This window comes from Lytechinus variegatus, chromosome 2 (assembly GCF_018143015.1).
Source record: "Lytechinus variegatus isolate NC3 chromosome 2, Lvar_3.0, whole genome shotgun sequence".
Taxonomy (NCBI): Eukaryota; Metazoa; Echinodermata; class Echinoidea; order Temnopleuroida; family Toxopneustidae; genus Lytechinus; species Lytechinus variegatus.
The window spans coordinates 72425531-72444192 of NC_054741.1; the positions used below are offsets into that span (position 1 = coordinate 72425531).

Sequence of the window (18662 nt, forward strand, 5' to 3'; positions counted from 1 at the left end):
AAGCTGGATAACTTAAGTACATTTTAAACAAAGAACATGCAAGCTTTCGCGTATGTTTTAGATTTAGACCTAGAATATGGGCATTCTGAATACAGTTGTTTAATGGAACATTATGGAATACTTGTAGACAATAGGAACTTGGCAAATCAAACAACGTGACCATGCGGCCTGAGCTTAAAAATGCTGATATGTTGACCATAAAACGGACATTTTACAGAACACATAAGTTTGTAAATTAACAAAAATAATGAAAGCTCGATGTCTGAGCTAAAATATGTTTTGTATATTGACTTCAAAACTTGCTCCATATCAGTCTATTGAGCAAGATATGAATCTCATCGAACAGGCAATTCTGGCGCGAAGCAAAAATTTTATATAGTAACATGAAAGATTTGTTTTTTCCAGGTCTTCCCCTCACATTTTTCATTCACTCGTCTTCCTCCTCTTCTTTTCCTCTTCTTTTTTTTCTTCTGTCCATGGTATATAATATATATATATATATACATATACCATGGGATTCTTCATTCATTTCTCTGAAAAAAGTGAATGAGGGCATTCAGAAAATAAATAAAATGATACACAGAGGGCTCTAGAAAAGACAGCTTTTTAAGGAATTACTTCCTACCGGTTCCCATTCACCTCACCTGGGTCGAGTGCAGCACAATGTGGATAAATTTCTTGCTGAAGGAAATTACGCCATGGCTGGGATTCGAACCCACGACCCTTTTTTCAAAGTCCGAAGACTAATCCACTGGGCCACAACGCTCCACATGTCTTTTAAGACAAGAAATGCATTTTCGAATAGATTTATTTCACAACTAAAGACATGAGGTCGCTACAAGCGACTTCAAATCTTAAATATATAATTCACGTGTACCATATCAAAACAAAGTCTATATTCTTCAGAGCGATACGACGTCGATGATCTCCTTTTCCTTATACTTGAATACTACTCGGCGTGATCGTCGATTCCTCGTAGGACGGACCTTCATTGACGGCATCGTAGCATGGACGGGCTGATCGTGATGAGGGTACACCCCGAACATGGGTGATGACGATGATGATTGAAGTGTGTGGTTGAATGTTGGTACTGGTACAGCCATAGGAGTGCACGATGAGTATGGAGTGGTAGCTAGATGGTAGCTCATGGATGAGGGTGGTACTCTTGGTCTTGATAGAGGTGTAGTAGAGTAAGGAGAGTACCGCATAACAGGTTGATATACAGGATAGTAGCTTGGCTGATGGGCAGGGATGATCGGGCTAACTGATCGGAGAGGTAGCGGTGACAACTCAGTAGGCTAAGGTGATACCGACAACGCTGGAGATGACGATGTCAGGTGTGGTGACGGTGGTGGAGTAGGTGGAAGATACAAACAGGATGATGGTGTAGAAACGGGCGAGGTAGTCGACGAGGGAGTGAGCTGGGGTTGTGGTGAAGGCATCCTCGGCACTCGACGAGAAAACTCTCTTTACACATGTGTTACAAATCCATGAAAATCTAAACTGTCAATATCTTAGAATAACGAAAACAATCGCATATCATGAGAAAATGGAATAGGTACGAAGAATAAAGATTACATTTCTATATACCTCATCACAACATGCACCAACTGTCAATTCTTCTTCCAAAACGAGTAACGATGGCTAATATGCCCTTAATCAAGGAATTAATGGCTTGAAAAGGGATACTAAAGGTATACGAAAACAATACTGAATAACTTTCAAGACGACAATGAATCAAAGAGTTTTCTGATCTTTCCGATTTTCCGCTAGCTTTAAACCAAGTTTATCAATCAAATGATTGACCAATCAAAAGACCCTTGACCTTTGTCCAGATTTGTCTACAGTGACAGGATACCGACCAATGGCCTAATGGGACTCCATTCTATAAGAAGGATGGACCAGCTTGATGACCGGACAATAGACCGAGAGAAATTGATAAGAGACTGTATTGTTCAGATGCATCAGGATATACGGGGTGATTTTTTAAGGGGCAATCTCGAAGATTTTTTTTTTTTTTTTTGGGGGGGGCTTTGATATATACAATGATGAACCGTAATTTTAAAAAGATATCAACTTTTGGTTGACTAGATATTACATTATGTGATGCAGGTGCGGACCCATGGGAGGCCGAGGAGGCCTTGCTCCCCCCCCCCGGTAAAAAATAAAAAAGATAAAGGAAGAGGAAGAAATGAAGAGAAAAAAAGGAGAGAGAAAAAGGGGAAGGAAGAGAAGAAAAGTACAGAGAAAGACAGGAAAGGAAGAGAGGAAAAAAGAGAAGGGAAAACAAGAGAATGGGGGAAAAGAAGAGAAGAAACAATAGAGAGCCATAGGATGAGTGGAAAATAAAAGAAGAAAGAGTGAGAGGGAAGAAAGAATGAAAGAAAGAAAGAAAGAAAGAAAGAAAGAAGGAATGAAAGAAGGAATGAAAGAGAGAGAAGGGAAAAGAGGGAAGAGGAGTTCCATCTGAATTCTAAACACTGAAATAAGTGACCGGCATTTTTCTATTTCTGTGAATGATTTTTTTTCCCAAAATATAAACTTTTTCACACTAAGTAAATATTTATCATTGCTTCGTCTACCTCTTCTCGTCTCATCATGCGCTATCTTTCTCCCTCTCTCATTTCTTTAATCATCATTATGCTACTGTCTCCCTACCTAAACCGACCCATTATTGATCAAAGTTAACACATTATTTCAAATGACACAATATTTTGTCTGTCCCCAGTCGGTATCACTGCTTCAACTGAACCATCACCCATTTAATTGTCAACTTTTATTCATTACGCACTCTGTCCCTCGATTGGCCCTCCCTCACATACAAACACACTTGCACTCGCTTTCTCTCTCCCTCCTCCACCACCCCTTTGCACTATTTTACTCCATCAACTTCGCACAAACAAGCAAATGCAACCCATCACCAATCTTAACTCTATCGAAGTCAGACAGCTTGACGAAGTTAAAGTCCTTTTAAGACAAGAAATACATTTTCGAAAAGATTTATTTCAAAACTAAAGACATGAGTTCGCTACAGGCGACTTCATATCTCAAATATATTATCCACGTGTAACTTCTAATTATATACGTTTATAACCTGAAAGCTGAAGCAATGATGATCAATATAATGATAGTGTTCAGTGTTAGTTGTAGTAGATGTGCACTGGTGAAAGCTCAAAGCATAAATGATGTTATGTCGAGAATTTGATAGCTATTTATCCTCACTGACCAAACTCCTTCATGAATCCTTCCATCTACCACTGGATATCAATAGCCATGATGACTTAATGAGCCGGTAAGATCAGAGATCCGTCTGATCTTGATCCTACGCCGCTAATCCCGGGCTTCTATCTGTCAAGTTCAACCATCACAAAGTCTGACCAATAGGAGGATCTTTGGCCATTGTCCGATACTTATCAATGACAGGTCGTTCACCAATCACAACGGACGGGTCATCTCTCGGGTTTGAATAGTGACATGGAGGTAAGAACACAATAGAAAGAATGACAATACTCCTCCAGCTGGGTGACACTCATTAATGAATAGGTCTACACTGTTAACATGTAGGACAGGAAATGATATATGTTGTCTATTTTAGGGCTCTCAACCAAAGTAATACGCAATAAATTACTCTAGAAAAATGATTTAGTTACTTTCGATATATAAATTTGTACACTTGGATTGAGAAGTTACATAATACTTTTACTAGATTCATTTATCAGAGATTAAGATCAAACACATAATGACAATATTTTAAATTAAGTATAATAACGATGCTTTTATATTGTTTTGACGTGTTTTCTGTCATGCAGTAGTCCCTCGAAGCCACATATATATATTTTTTCTGATAATTTTACAAAAAGTATGCTTCATTGGCAATCAAACTTTTTCAAATAATGTTGAACTCTCTTTACAAATCCACGAAACACTGAACTGCCAATCTTTTCGAATGACGAAAAAAATCGAATATTATAAATAAATGGAAGAGGTGCGGGGAATAAAGATTACTTTTCTATATGCCTCATCACAACATGTACTAACTGTCAGTTCTACTTACAAGTCGAATAACTTTCGCTAAATTACTCTTTATTAAGGTTTTTACCGTTTGAAAAGGATTCTTAATGAATACTAAATGACTTTCAAGACGTCAATGAATCAAAGAGTTGTCTGATCTTTTCCGATTTCCCGTTAGCTTTAAACCAAGTTTATCAATCAATGAGTGACCAGTCAAAAGACCTTTGACCATTGTCCAGACTGGTCTACAGTGACAGGACCCCGACCAATGACCTAATGGGACTCCATTCGAAAGGAAGGATGGACCAGCTTGATGACCGGACAATAGACCGAGAGACATTGGTAAAAGACTGTATTGTTCATATGCATCAGGATATACGGGTGATTATTTTAAGGGGCAAACTCGAATATTTTTTTTTTTGGGGGGGGGTGGGGAGGCTTTAATAGATAAAATGATAAACCGTAATTTAAAAATCTTCAAAGATATCAACTTTTGGCTGACTAGATATTACATTATGTGATGCAGGTGAAGATCCATGGGGGCCGAGGAGGCCTTGGTCCCCCCCCCCCTCAGTAAAAAAGAAAAAAAGCGGAAGGAAGAGGGGGAAATGAAGGAAAAAAAGGAGAGAGGAAAAGGGGGAAGAAAAAGAAAGAGAGGGAAAGGAAGAGAGGAAAAAAAGATAGGGGGAAAGGAAGAGAAGGAAAAAAGGTGAGAAAAAGTGGACAAGAAGAGAAAAGGGGAAAGGAAGACGGGAGAAGAAAAAAGGGGAAAAAGAAAGAGGAGAAAGGAAGAGAATATAAAAAAAGAGAGGGGAATGGGGAAAAGAGAGAAGACAAGAAAGAGTGGGCGGGAAGAAAGAAGAAAGAAAGAGAGACAGAGAGAGGAAGATGGAAAGAAAGAGGGAGAGAGAGAGAGAAGGGAAGAGGAGAAAGGAATGAAAAAGAAGGGGAAAGAGGATGAAAGAAAAAAAAAGTCGAAAGAGATGCAAATGTTGGGGAATACACAAATCCTAAAAGGGGAGGTTAACGCTTAATGATGGAAAATATTTTTTTCTACTATTTTTACAATAAAGAAATGATTAAAAAAGGGGAATCAAGTTCCATCTGAATTCTTAACACTGAAAGAAATGACTGGCATTCTTCTATTGATGTAAATGTTTTTTTTTAAAATACCTTCCACTCATTATCAAGGATCAAACAAAATCTCTTGCTGAACTCCCCCTCACTCGAAGTCTCACTTTTCACACTAAGTGCTTTGTCCACCTCTTCTCGTCCCCTCATGCGCTGTCTCTCTCCCTCTCTCATTTCTGTAGTCATCATTATGCTACTGTCTCACTAACTAAACCGACCTATGATTGAACAAAGTTATTACGGCCTATTTCAAATGACACACCATTTTGCCTGTCTGCAGTCGGTATCACCCATTCAATTATCAGCTTCTGTTCATTACGCACGCTGTCCCTCGATTGTCCCTCCCTCATATACAAACACACTTGCTCTCGCTTTCTATCTTCCTCCTCCACCACCTCTTTGCACTATTTTACTCCATCAACTTCGCACATACAAGCAAATGCAACCCATCACCAATCTTAACTCTATCGAAGTCAGACAGTTTGATGAAGTTAAAGTCCTTTTAAGACAAGAAATGCATTTTCGAAAAGATTTATTCATAACTAAAGACATGAGTTCGCTACAAGCGGCTTCAAATCTCAAATATATTATTTACGTGTACCATATCAAAACAAAGTCCATATTCTTCAGAGCGATACGACGTCGATGATCTCCTCTTCCTCATCCTTGATTACCACTTGGCGTGATCGTCGATTCCTCGTAGAACGAACCTTCATTGACGACATCGTAGCATGGACAGGTTGATCATGATGAGGGTAGACCCCGAACATGGGTGGTGACGATGATGTATGAAGCGTGTGGTTGAATGTTGGTACTGGTACAACCATAGGAGTACACGATGAGTATGGAGTGGTAGCTAGATGGTAGCTCATGGATGAGGGTGGTACTCTTGGTCTTGATACAGGTGTAGTAGAGTAAGGAGAGTACCGCATAACAGGTTGATATACAGGATAGTAGCATGGCTGATGACCGGAGATGATCGGGCTAACTGATCGGAGAGGTAGCGGTGACAACTCGGTAGGCTGAGGTGATACCGACAACGCTGGAGATGACGATGTCATGTGTGGTGACGATGGTGGAGTAGGTGGAAGATACGAACAGGACGATGATTTAGAAACAGGCGAGGTCGTCGGCAAGGGAGTGAGCTGGGGTTGTGGTGAAGGTATCCTGGACACTCGACGAGAAGACACGCCTGGTGATGTGCCAATCTTTCGACAGGTTGCAGCTAACATGGCCAGTGGACTTGGTTTGCCAATATCACACGAGCTAGCATCAGGGAGCTGAGAAATGAAAGAAATGAGGGAGAAATCAAAATTAGTTTCATGATACCGAAAATATCCATACACTTCATGTCATGACTCATTATCAAACACAATACGCTTTTAATATTTATTATACAATTGTACGGTTTCATTTAGTTGAGCTTTTTTGAGAACCAAAGGAAAAAGTAAGTAATATTTGATATTGCAAGAGAGAAACGACAATTAAAGTCAATGTGTACATACCTGTAAGTACTTTGAAGTCAGAGAAGCCATGCTGCCAATATATTATTCCACGTAATTCAAGTCCAGGACGATGCCAAGGTATATACTTCTAATTATATACGTTTATAACCTGAAAGCTGAATCAATGATGATCAATATAATGATAGTGTTCAGTGTTAGTTGTAGTAGTTGTGCACTGGTGAAAGCTCAAAGCATAAATGATGTTATGTCGAGAATTTGAAAGCTATTTATCCTCACTCGTTCATGAATCCTTCCATCTACCACTGGATATCAATAGCCATGATGACTTAATGAGCCGGTAAGATCAGAGATCCGTCTGATCTTGATCCTACGCCGCTAACCCCGGGCTTCTATTTGTCAAGTTCAACTATCACAAAGTCTGACCAATAGGAGGATCTTTGGCCATTGTCCGATACTTATCAATGACAGGTCGTTCACCAATCGCAACGGACGGGTCATATTTCGGGTTTGAATAGTGACATGGAGGTAAGAACACAATAGAAAGAATGTCAATACTCCTCCAGCTGGGTGACACTCATTAATGAATAGGTCTACACTGTTAACAGGTAGGACAGGAAATGATATATGTTGTCTATTTTAGGGCTCTCAACCAAAGTAATACGCAATAAATTACTCTAGAAAAATGATTTAGTTACTTTCGATATATAAATTTGTACACTTGGATTGAGAAGTTACATAATACTTTTACTAGATTCATTTTTATCAGAGATTAAGATCAAACACATAATGACAATATTTTAAATTAAATATAATAACGATGCTTTGATATTGTTTTGACGTGTTTTCTGTCATGCAGCAGTCCCTCGAAGCCACATATAAATTTATTTTTCTGGTAATTTTACAAAAAGTATGCTTCATTAGCAATCAAACTTCTTCAAATAATGTTGAACTCTCTTTAAAAATCCACGAAAAACTGAACTGCCAATCTTTTCGAATGACGAAAAAAAAACGAGTATCATAAATAAATGGAAGAGGTGCGGGGAATAAAGATTACTTTTCTATATGCCTCATCACAACATGTACTAACTGTCAGTTCTACTTACAAGTCGAATAACTTTAGCTAAATTGCTATTTATTAAGGTTATTATGGTTTGAAAAGGATTCTAAAGGGATACTAAATGACTTTCAAGACGTCAATGAATCAAAGAGTTGTCTGATCTTTTCCGATTTCCCGTTAGCTTTAAACCAAGTTTATCAATCAATGAGTGACCAGTCAAAAGACCTTTGACCATTGTCCAGACTGGTCTACAGTGACAGGACCCCGACCAATGACCTAATGGGACTCCATTCGAAAGGAAGGATGGACCAGCTTGATGACCGGACAATAGACCGAGAGACATTGGTAAAAGACTGTATTGTTCATATGCATCAGGATATACGGGTGATTATTTTAAGGGGCAAACTCGAATATTTTTTTTGGGGGGGGGGTGGGGAGGCTTTAATAGATAAAATGATAAACCGTAATTTAAAAATCTTCAAAGATATCAACTTTTGGCTGACTAGATATTACATTATGTGATGCAGGTGAAGATCCATGGGGGCCGAGGAGGCCTTGGTCCCCCCCCCCCCCCTCCCCCTCGGTAAAAAAGAAAAAAAGAGGGAGGAAGAGGGGGAAATGACGGGAAAAAAAGGAGAGAGGAAAAGGGGGAAGAAATAGAAGAAAAAGAAAGAGAGGGAAAGGAAGAGAGGAAAAAAAAGATAGGGGAAAGGATGAGAAGGAAAAAAGGTGAGAAAAAGAGGACAAGAAGAGAAAGGGGAAAGGAAGATGGGAGAAGAAAAAAGGGGGAAAAGAAAGGGGAAAAAGAAAGAGGAGAAAAGAAGAGAATAGAAAAAAGAGAGGGGAATGGGGAAAAGAGAGAAGACAAGAAAGAGTGGGCGGGAAGAAAGAAAGAAAGAAAGAAAGAGAGAGAGCGAGAGAGAAAGAAAGAGGGAGAGGGAGAGAGAGAGAAGAGGAGAAAGGAATGTTAACGCTGAATGATGGAAAATATTTTTTTCTACTATTTTTACAATAAAGAAATGACTAAAAAAGGGGAATCAAGTTCCATCTGAATTCTAAACACTGAAAGAAATGACTGGCATTCTTCTATTGATGTAAATGTTTTTTTTCAAAATACCTTCCACTCATTATCAAGGATCAAACAAAATCTCTTGCTGAACTCCCCCTCACTCGAAGTCTCACTTTTACACTAAGTGCTTTGTCCACCTCTTCTCGTCCCCTCATGCGCTGTCTCTCTCCCTCTCTCATTTCTGTAGTCATCATTATGCTACTGTCTCACTAACTAAACCGACCTATGATTGAACAAAGTTATTACGGCCTATTTCAAATGACACACCATTTTGCCTGTCTGCAGTCGGTATCACCCATTCAATTATCAGCTTCTGTTCATTACGCACGCTGTCCCTCGATTGTCCCTCCCTCATATACAAACACACTTGCTCTCGCTTTCTATCTTCCTCCTCCACCACCTCTTTGCACTATTTTACTCCATCAACTTCGCACATACAAGCAAAACCGATCTGAACTCTTTCGAAGTCAAAAAGCCTGACGCCAAAGTTAAAGTCCTTTTAAGACAAGAAATGCATTTTCAAAAAGATTTATTCATAACTAAAGAAATGAGTTCGCTACAAGCGGCTTCAAATCTCAAATATATTATTTACGTGTACCATATCAAAAAAAGTCCATATTCTTCAGAGCGATACGACGTCGATGATCTCCTCTTCCTCATCCTTGATTACCACTTGGCGTGATCGTCGATTCCTCGTAGAACGAACCTTCATTGACGACATCGTAGCATGGACAGGTTGATCATGATGAGGGTAGACCCCGAACATGGGTGGTGACGATGATGTTTGAAGCGTGTGGTTGAATGTTGGTACTGGTACAACCATAGGAGTACACGATGAGTATGGAGTGGTATCTAGATGGTAGCTCATGGATGAGGGTGGTACTCTTGGTCTTGATACAGGTGTAGTAGAGTAAGGAGAGTACCGCATAACAGGTTGATATACAGGATAGTAGCATGGCTGATGACCGGAGATGATCGGGCTAACTGATCGGAGAGGTAATGGCGGTGACAACTCGGTAGGCTGAGGTGATACCGACAATGCTCGAGATGACGATGTCATGTGTGGTGACGGTGGTGGAGTAGGTGGAAGATACGAACATGATGATGATGTAGAAACAGGCGAGGTCGTCGACAAGGGAGTGAGCTGTGGTTGTGGTGAAGGTATCCTGGACACTCGACGAGAAGACACGCCTGGTGATGTGCCAATCTTTCGACAGGTTGCAGCTAACATGGCCAGTGGACTTGGTTTGCCAATATCACACGAGCTAGCATCAGGGAGCTGAGAAATAAAAGAAAAGAGGGAGAAATCAAAATTAGTTTCATGATACCGAAATATCCATACACTTCATGTCATGACTCATTATCAAACACAATACGCTTTTAATATTTATTATACAATTGTACGGTTTCATTTAGTTGAGCTTGTTTGAGAACCAAAGGAAAAAGTAAGTAATATTTGATATTGCAAGAGAGAAACGACAATTAAAGTCAATGTGTACATACCTGTAAGTACTTTGAAGTCAGAGAAGCCATGCTGCCAATATATTATTCCACTTAATTCAAGTCCAAGACGATGCCAAGAGATATACTTCTATTTATATACTGTACGTTTATAACCTGAAAGCTGAAGTAATGATGACCAATAATGAGAGTATTTAAAGTTAGTTGTAGTAGTTGTGCACTGGTGAAAGCTCAAAGCATAAATGATGTTATGTCGAGAATTTGAAAGCTATTTATCCTCACTCGTTCATGAATCCTTCCATCTACCACTGGATATCAATAGCCATGATGACTTAATGAGCCGGTAAGATCAGAGATCCGTCTGATCTTGATCCTACGCCGCTAATCCCGGGCTTCTATCTGTCAAGTTCAACCATCACAAAGTCTGACCAATAGGAGGATCTTCGGCCATTGTCCGATGCTTATAAATGACAGGTCGTTCACCAATCACAACGGACGGGTCATCGCTCGGGTTTGAATAGTGACATGGAGACAAGAACACAATGGAAAGAATGACAATACTCCTCCAGCTGGGGGGACACTTATTAATGAATAGGTCTACACTGTTAACAGGTTGGACAGGAAATGATACATGTTGTCTATTTTAGGGCTCTCGACCAAAGTAATACGCAATAAATTACTCTAGAAAAATGATTTAGTTACTTTCGATATATAAATTTGTACACTTGGATTGAGAAGTTACATAATACTTTTACTAGATTCATTTATCAGAGATTAAGACCAAACACATAATGACAATATTTTAAATTAAGTATAATACCAATGCTTTTATATTGTTTTGACGTGTTTTCTGTCATGCAGTATTCCCTCGAAGCCACATATATTTTTTTGTAATTTTACAAAAAGTATGCTTCATTAGCAATCAAACTTCTTCAAATAATGATGAACTTTCTTTACGAATCCACGAAAAACTGAGCTGCCAATCTTTTCGAATGACGAAAAAAAATCGAATTTTATAAATAAATGGAAGAGGTGCGGGGAATAAAGATTACTTTTCTACATGCCTCATCACAACATGTACTAACTGTCAGTCGAATAACTTTCGCTAAATTACTCTTTATTAAGGTTTTTACCGTTTGAAAAGGATTCTTAATGAATACTAAATGACTTTCAAGACGTCAATGAATCAAAGAGTTGTCTGATCTTTTCCGATTTCCCGTTAGCTTTAAACCAAGTTTATCAATCAATGAGTGACCAGTCAAAAGACCTTTGACCATTGTCCAGACTGGTCTACAGTGACAGGACCCCGACCAATTACCTAATGGGACTCCATTCGAAAGGAAGGATGGACCAGCTTGATGACCGGACAATAGACCGAGAGACATTGGTAAGAGACTGTATTGTTCAGATGCATCAGGATATACGGGGTGATTATTTTAAGGGGCAAACTCAAATGTTTTTTTCTGGGGGGGGGGGTGGGGAGGCTTTAATAGATAAAATGATGAACCGTAATTTGAACATTTTAAAAGATATAAACTTTTGGCTGACTAGATACTATATTATGTGATGCCGGTGAAGACCCATGGGGGGCCGAGGAGGCCTTGGTTCCCCCCCCCCCCCCCTGTCGATAAAAAAGAGGGAGGAAAAGGTGGAAATGAAGGGGAAAAAGAGAGAGGAAGAGGGGGAAAGAAAAGAAGAAAGAGTGAGCGGGAAGAAAGATAGAAAGAAAGAAATAAAGAGAAAGAAAGAAAGAAAGAGAGAAAGAAAGATCGAAAGAAAGAAAGAGTGGAGAGAGAGAAGGGAAAAGGGGAAGAGGAGAAAGGAAGGAAAAGAAGGGAAAACGGGATGAGAAAAAAAGGTCGAAAGAGGTGCAAATGTTGGGAAATACAGAAATCCTAAAAGGGTAGGTTAACGCTGAATGATGGAAAATATTTTTCCTGCTATTTTTACAATAAAGAAATGATTAAAAAAAAGGGAAATCAAGTTCCATCTGAATTCTAAACACTGAAAGAAATGACTGGCATTCTTCTATTGATGTGAATTGTTTTTTTTTTTCAATATACCTTCCACTCTTTATCAAGGATCAAACAAAATCTATTGCTGAACTCTCCCCCCCCCGCTCGAAGTCTCACTTCAACTTTTTTCACACTAAGTAAACAAGTGCTCCGTCTACCTCTTCTCGTCCCCTCATGCGCTGTCTCTCTCCCTCTCTCATTTCTTTAGTCATCATTATGCTACTGTCTCACTAACTAAACCGACCTATGATTGATCAAAGTTATTACGGCCTATTTCAAATGACACAACATTTTGTCTGTCTGCAGTCGGTATCACCCATTCAACTATCAGCTTTTATTCATTACGCACGCTGTCCCTCGATTGGCCCTCCCTCACATACAAACACATTTATAAGTGTTTCCCCTTCTGTGCTGCCCCCCCCCCCTCTCTCTCTCTGCCTCTCTCTCTCTTTCTCTCATTTCTTTATCATTATGCTACTTTCTAACTAACTAACCAGACTCATGATTGATCAAAGTTAACACACATTACGGCCTATTTCACAACTTTGTCTGGAATCGGTATCGATGTTTTATCTGAACCATTACCCATTTAAATCTCAACTTTTTCATTTACGTACTCTGTTCCTCTATTTATGGGCCCTCCCTCACTTACAAACAAATTTTCTCTCGCTTTCTCTCTCCCTCTTCCTCCATCTCCTTGCACTATTTCACTCCATCAACTTCGCACATATAAGCACATGAAACCCATCACCCATCTTAACTCTTTCGAAGTCATGTTCCAGTCTATGCTCCTGCTAAATAGATTGACAGCAAAGTTATAGACCTTTTGAGAAAAGAAATTCATTTTCGAATAGATTTATTTCACAACAAAAGACATGATGTCGCTACAAGCGACTTCAAATCTCAAATGTATCATTCACGTGTACCATATCAAAACAAAGTCTATATTCTTCAGAGCGATACGACGTCGATGATCTCCTCTTCCTCATCCTTGACTACCACTCGGCGTGATCGTCGATTCCTCGTAGGGTGGACCTTCATTGACGACATCGTAGCATGGATGGGTTGATCATGATGAGGGTAGACCCCGAACATGGGTGGTGACGATGATGAATGAAGTGTGTGGTTGAATGTTGGTACTGGTACAACCATAGGAGTACACGATGAGTATGGAGTGGTAGCTAGATGGTAGCTCATGGATGAGGGTGGTACTCTTGGTCTTGATACAGGTGTAGTAGAGTAAGGAGAGTACCGCATAACAGGTTGATATACAGGATAGTAGCATGGCTGATGACCAGGAATGATCGGGCTAACTGATCGGAGAGGTAGCGGTGACAACTCGGTAGGCTCAGGTGATACCGACAATGCTCGAGATGACGATGTCATGTGTGGTGACGGTGGTGGAGTAGGTGGAAGATACGAACAGGACGATGGTGTAGAAACAGGCGAGGTCGTCGACAAGGGAGTGAGCTGGGGTTGTGGTGAAGGTATCCTCGGCACTCGACGAGAAGACACGCCTGGTGATGTGCCAATCTTTCGACAGGTTGCAGCTAACATGGCCAGTGGACTTGGTTTGCCAATATCACACGAGCTAGCATCAGGGAGCTGGGAAATGAAAGAAAAGAGGGAGACATCAAAATTAGTTTAATGAAACCGAAATATCCATAAACTACATGTCATGACTCATTATCAAACACACTACGCTTTTGATATTTATTATACAATTGTACGGTTTCATTTAGTTGAGCTTGTTTGAGAAACCAAAGGAAAAAGTAAGTAATATTTGATATTGTAAGAGAGAAACGGCAATTAACGTCAACGTGTACATACCTGTAAGTACTTTGAAGTCAGAGAAGCCATGCTGCCAATATATTATTCCACTTAATTCAAGTCCGAGACGATGCCAAGGTATATAGTTATAATGATATACTCTTATAACCGGTAAGCTGAAGCAATGATGATCAATATAATGATAGTGTTCAGTGTTAAGTTGTAGTGGATGTGCACTGGTGAAAGCTCAAAGCATAAATGATGTTATGTCGAGAATTTGATCGCTATTTATCCTCACTGACCAAACTCGTTCATGAATCCTTCCATCTACCACTGGATATCAATAGCCATGATGACTTGATGAGCCGGTAAGATCAGAGATCCGTCTGATCTTGATCTTACGCCGCTAATCCCGGGCTTCTATCTGTCAAGTTCAACTATCACAAAGTCTGACCAATAGGAGGATCTTTGGCCGTTGTCCGATGCTTATCAATGACAGGTCGTTCGCCAGTCATAACGGAGGGTCATCTCTCGGGTTTGAATAGTGACATGGAGGTAAGAACACAATAGAAAGAATGACAATACTCCTCCAGCTGGGTGACACTTATTAATGAATAGGTCTACACTGTTAACAGGTAGGACAGGAAATAATATATGTTGTCTATTTTAGGGCTCTCGACCAAAGTAATACACAATAAATTACTCTAGAAAAATGATTTAGTTACTTTCGATATATAGAATTGTACACTGAGATTGAGAAGTTACATAATACTTTTACTAGATTCATTCATCAGAGATTAAGATTTGATTTTTTGATTTGATTTGATTTTATTTATTTCTGCATTCAAGATAATATATGCAACATAACAATAAGGTGATACAATTCAGTTTCACAAAGTAATAAAGCAATAGTCATAATAAGGCAATGAAAAATAAATATCGACTAGAAGCAATATTCAATCGAAAACATCGAACACATAATGACAATATTTTAAATATAATAACGATGCTTTTGTATTGTTTTGACGTGTTTTCTGTCATGCAGTATTCCCTCGAAGCCACATATATATATTTTTCTGGTAATTTTACAAAAAGTATGCTTCATTAGGCATTAGCAATCAAACTTCTTCAAAAAATGTTGAACTCTCTTTACAAATCCACGAAAAACTGAACTGCCAATCTTTTCGAATGACGAAAAAAAAAGAGTATTATAAATAAATGGAAGAGGTGCGGGGATAAAGATTACTTTTCTATTATGCCTCATCACAACGTGTACTCACTGTCAGTTCTACTTACAAGTCGAATAACTTTAGCTAAATTGCTCTTTATTAAGGTTTTTACGGTTTGAAAAGGATTCTAAAGGGATACTAAATGACTTTCAAGACGTCAATGAATCAAAGAGTTGTCTGATCTTTTCCGATTTCCCATTATCTTTAAACCAAGTTTATCAATCAATGAGTGACCAGTCAAAAGACCTTTGACCATTGTCCAGACTGGTCTACAGTGACAGGACCCCGACCAATGACCTAATGGGACTCCATTCGAAAGGAAGGATGGACCAGCTTGATGACCGGACAATAGACCGAGAGACATTGGTAAGAGACTGTATTGTTCATATGCATCAGGATATACGGGTGATTATTTTAAGGGGCAAACTCGAATATTTTTTTTTGGGGGGGGGGATGAGGAGGCTTTGATAGATAAAATGATAAACCGTAATTAAAAATCGTCAAAGATATTAACTTTTGGCTGACTAGATATTACATTATGTGATGCAGGTGAAGATCAATGAGGGGCCGAGGAGGCCTCCCCCCCCCCCTCGGTAAAAAAGAAAAAAAGAGGGAGGAAGAGGGGGAAATGAAAGAAAAAAGGAGAGGAAAAGGGGAAAGAAAGAGAAGAAATAGAAAGAGAGGGAAAGGAAGAGAGAAAAAAGAGAGAGGGAGAGGGGGAAAGGAAGAGAAGAAAAAAAGGAGAGAAAAGGGGACAAGAAGAAAAAAGGGGGAAAAGAAGGAGGGGAAAGGAAGAGAATAAAAAGAGAGGGAAATGGGGAAAAGAGAGAAGAAAAGAAGAAAGAGTGAGCGGGAAGAAAGAAAGAAAGAAAGAAAGAAGGAAAGAAAGAAAGAGAGAAAGAAAGAAAGAAAGAGAGAAAGATCGAAATAAAGAAAGAGGGGGAGAGAGAGAAGGGAAAAAGAGGGAAGAGGAGAAAGGAAGAAAAAAGAAGGGGAAAGAGGATGAGAGAAAAAAAGTCGAAAGAGATGCAAATGTTGGGAAATACACAAATCCTAAAAGGGGGAGGTTAACGCTGAATGATAGAAAATATTTTTCCTGCTATTTTTACAATAAAGAAATTATTTAAAAGGGGGAATCAAGTTCCATCTGGAGTCTTAACACTGAAAGAAGTGACTGGCATTCTTCTATTGATGTGAATGATTTTTTTTTCAAAATACCTTCCACTCTTTATCAAGTATCAAACAAAATCTCTTGCTGAACTCCCCCCCCCCCCTCACTCGAAGTCTCACTTAAACTGTAAACCAGTGCTTCTCCACCTCTTCTCGTCCCCTCATGCGCTGTCTCTCTCCCTTTCTCATTTTTTTAATCATCATTATGCTACTGTCTCATTAACCGACCTATAATTGATCAAAGTTATTACGGCCTATTTCAAATGATACAACATTTTGCCTGTCTGCAGTCGGTATCACCCATTCAATTATCAGCTTTTATTCATTACACACGCTGTCCCTCGATTGGCCCTCCCTCACGTACAAACACACTTGCACTCGCGTTCTCTCTCTCTCTCCTCCACCACCCCTTTGCACTATTTTACTCCATCAACTTCGTACATACAAGCAAATGCAACCCATCTTAACTCTTTCGAAGTCAAAAAGCCCGACGCCAAAGTTAAAGTCCTTTTAAGACAAGAAATGCATTTTCAAAAAGATTTATTTATAACTAAAGACATGAATTCGCTACAAGCGGCTTCAAATCTCAAATATATTATTTACGTGTACCATATCAAAACAAGGTCCATATTCTTCAGAGCGATACGACGTCGATGATCTCCTCTTCCTCATCCTTGACTACCACTCGGCGTGATCGTCGATTCCTCGTAGGGTGGACCTTCATTGACGACATCGTAGCATGGATGGGTTGATCATGATGAGGGTACACCCCGAACATGGGTGGTGACGATGATGAATGAAGTGTGTGGTTGAATGTTGGTACTGGTACAACCATAGGAGTACACGATGAGTATGGAGTGGTAGCTAGATGGTAGCTCATGGATGAGGGTGGTACTCTTGGTCTTGATACAGGTGTAGTAGAGTAAGGAGAGTACCGCATAACAGGTTGATATAGAGGATAGTAGCATGGCTGATGATCAGGGATGATCGGGCTAAGTGATTGGAGAGGTAGCGGCGACAACTCGGTAGGCTGAGGTGATACCGACAATGCCCGAGATGATGATGTCATGTGTGGTGACGGTGGTGGAGTAGGTGGAAGATACGAACAGGACGATGATGTAGAAACAGGCGAGGACGTCGACAAGGGAGTGAGCTGTGGTTGTGGTGAAGTTATCCTGGACACTCGACGAGAAGACACGCCTGGTGATGTGCCAATCTTTCGACAGGTTGCAGCTAACATGGCCAATGGACTTGGTTTGCCAATATCACACAAGCTAGCATCAGGGAGCTGAGATATGAAAGAAAAAAGAGGGAGACATCAAAATTAGTTTAATGAAACCGAAATATCCATAAACTACACGTCATGACTCATTATCAAACGCACTACGCTTTTAATATTTATTATACAATTGTACGGTTTCATTTAGTTGAGCTTGTTTGAGAAACCAAAGGAAAAAGTAAGTAATATTTGATATTGTAAGAGAGAAACGACAATTAAAGTCAATGTGTACATACCTGTAAGTACTTTGAAGTCAGAGAAGCCATGCTGCCAATATATTATTCCACTTAATTCAAGTCCAAGACGATGCCAAGGTATATAGTTCTAATGATATACTCTTATATCCGGAAAGCTGAAGCAATGATGATCAATATAATGATAGTGTTCAGTGTTAAGTTGTAGTAGATGTGCACTGGTGAAAGCTCAAAGCATAAATGATGTTATGTCGAGAATTTGAAAGCTATTTATCCTCACTGACCAAACTCGTTCATGAATCCTTCCATCTACCACTGGATATCAATAGCCATGATGACTTAATGAGCCGGTAAGATCAGAGATCCGTCTGATCTTGATCCTACGCCGCTAATCCCGGGCTTCTATCTGTCAAGTTCAACCATCACAAAGTCTGACCAATAGGAGGATCTTTGGCCATTGTTCGATGCTTTTCAAGGACAGGTCGTCGTTCGCCAGTCACTGCATATCCCTCAACGATCCTCTCTCATTTAACGTGAGTTGGTAACAATACGCATTAGACAATAGAACGGTATAGCATGAACCTGATGTACGGTCCACGGCATTACCTGCAAACCTAGCTGAACACAAATTCAAGAATTCAATCCTACATTAGCAGTATTGATAAATTTAATTGCATTGAAATACAATTCAATATGGGATGGAGTTCAATTTAAAATTATTTGACTGAAAAATGACGATTAAGATAAGATATCTTAATTAAATAATTATAAATAAAGATGTCATAAATATGGTAAAAATATATGTTTTCT

The 18662-nt window shown here is 39.4% G+C and overlaps 5 protein-coding genes across 6 annotated transcripts; all 5 read right to left on the reverse strand.

Annotated features, from left to right (window-relative positions):
* Positions 1-796: 796 nt before the first annotated feature.
* On the reverse strand, positions 797-1928 carry LOC121409630 (leucine-rich repeat extensin-like protein 5). The gene is given in 1 exon segment (XM_041601534.1): positions 797-1928. A coding segment is annotated over 1 exon segment (540 nt). The 5' UTR covers positions 1443-1928; the 3' UTR covers positions 797-902.
* A 3729-nt stretch (positions 1929-5657) lies between these two features.
* On the reverse strand, positions 5658-6849 carry LOC121408920 (anti-sigma-I factor RsgI2-like). The gene is made up of 2 exons (XM_041600641.1): positions 6648-6849; positions 5658-6422 (listed from the first exon to the last, which is right to left on the reverse strand). The coding sequence occupies exons 1-2, from the start codon at positions 6675-6677 to the stop codon at positions 5769-5771; spliced, it is 684 nt and encodes a 227-aa protein (XP_041456575.1). The 5' UTR covers positions 6678-6849; the 3' UTR covers positions 5658-5768.
* Positions 6850-9246: 2397 nt separating this feature from the next.
* LOC121408922 (leucine-rich repeat extensin-like protein 1) lies at positions 9247-10434 on the reverse strand. The gene is made up of 2 exons (XM_041600642.1): positions 10238-10434; positions 9247-10013 (listed from the first exon to the last, which is right to left on the reverse strand). Exons 1-2 carry the CDS (start codon positions 10265-10267, stop codon positions 9357-9359), a joined length of 687 nt encoding a protein of 228 aa, XP_041456576.1. The 5' UTR covers positions 10268-10434; the 3' UTR covers positions 9247-9356.
* A 2680-nt stretch (positions 10435-13114) lies between these two features.
* Positions 13115-14384, reverse strand: LOC121408924 (flocculation protein FLO11-like). Its single transcript, XM_041600645.1, has 2 exons — positions 14041-14384; positions 13115-13815 (listed from the first exon to the last, which is right to left on the reverse strand). The coding sequence occupies exons 1-2, from the start codon at positions 14068-14070 to the stop codon at positions 13162-13164; spliced, it is 684 nt and encodes a 227-aa protein (XP_041456579.1). The 5' UTR covers positions 14071-14384; the 3' UTR covers positions 13115-13161.
* A 2518-nt stretch (positions 14385-16902) lies between these two features.
* LOC121408923 (extensin-like) lies at positions 16903-18529 on the reverse strand. Of its 2 annotated transcripts, none has more exons than XM_041600644.1 (2): positions 17895-18529; positions 16903-17629 (listed from the first exon to the last, which is right to left on the reverse strand). In XM_041600644.1, exon 2 carries the CDS (start codon positions 17617-17619, stop codon positions 17014-17016), a length of 606 nt encoding a protein of 201 aa, XP_041456578.1. In that variant the 5' UTR covers positions 17620-17629; positions 17895-18529; the 3' UTR covers positions 16903-17013. The 2 variants fall into 2 exon arrangements, with proteins under 2 accessions (XP_041456578.1, XP_041456577.1); XM_041600643.1 differs by having other exon boundaries at positions 16903-17667; positions 17895-18507.
* Positions 18530-18662: the final 133 nt, after the last annotated feature.

Excerpts from the sequence above, each read along its gene's own strand:
- LOC121408920 (XM_041600641.1), bottom strand. The coding sequence starts at position 6,677 with ATGGCTTCTCTGACTTCAAAGTACTTACAG. Across the intron at positions 6,423-6,647 it reads TGACTTCAAAGTACTTACAG|CTCCCTGATGCTAGCTCGTG; the intron begins GTATGTACACAT and ends TTCATTTCTCAG.
- LOC121408922 (XM_041600642.1), bottom strand. The coding sequence starts at position 10,267 with ATGGCTTCTCTGACTTCAAAGTACTTACAG. Across the intron at positions 10,014-10,237 it reads TGACTTCAAAGTACTTACAG|CTCCCTGATGCTAGCTCGTG; the intron begins GTATGTACACAT and ends TTTATTTCTCAG.
- LOC121408924 (XM_041600645.1), bottom strand. The coding sequence starts at position 14,070 with ATGGCTTCTCTGACTTCAAAGTACTTACAG. Across the intron at positions 13,816-14,040 it reads TGACTTCAAAGTACTTACAG|CTCCCTGATGCTAGCTCGTG; the intron begins GTATGTACACGT and ends TTCATTTCCCAG.
- LOC121408923 (XM_041600643.1), bottom strand. The coding sequence starts at position 17,924 with ATGGCTTCTCTGACTTCAAAGTACTTACAG. Across the intron at positions 17,668-17,894 it reads TGACTTCAAAGTACTTACAG|CTCCCTGATGCTAGCTTGTG; the intron begins GTATGTACACAT and ends TTCATATCTCAG.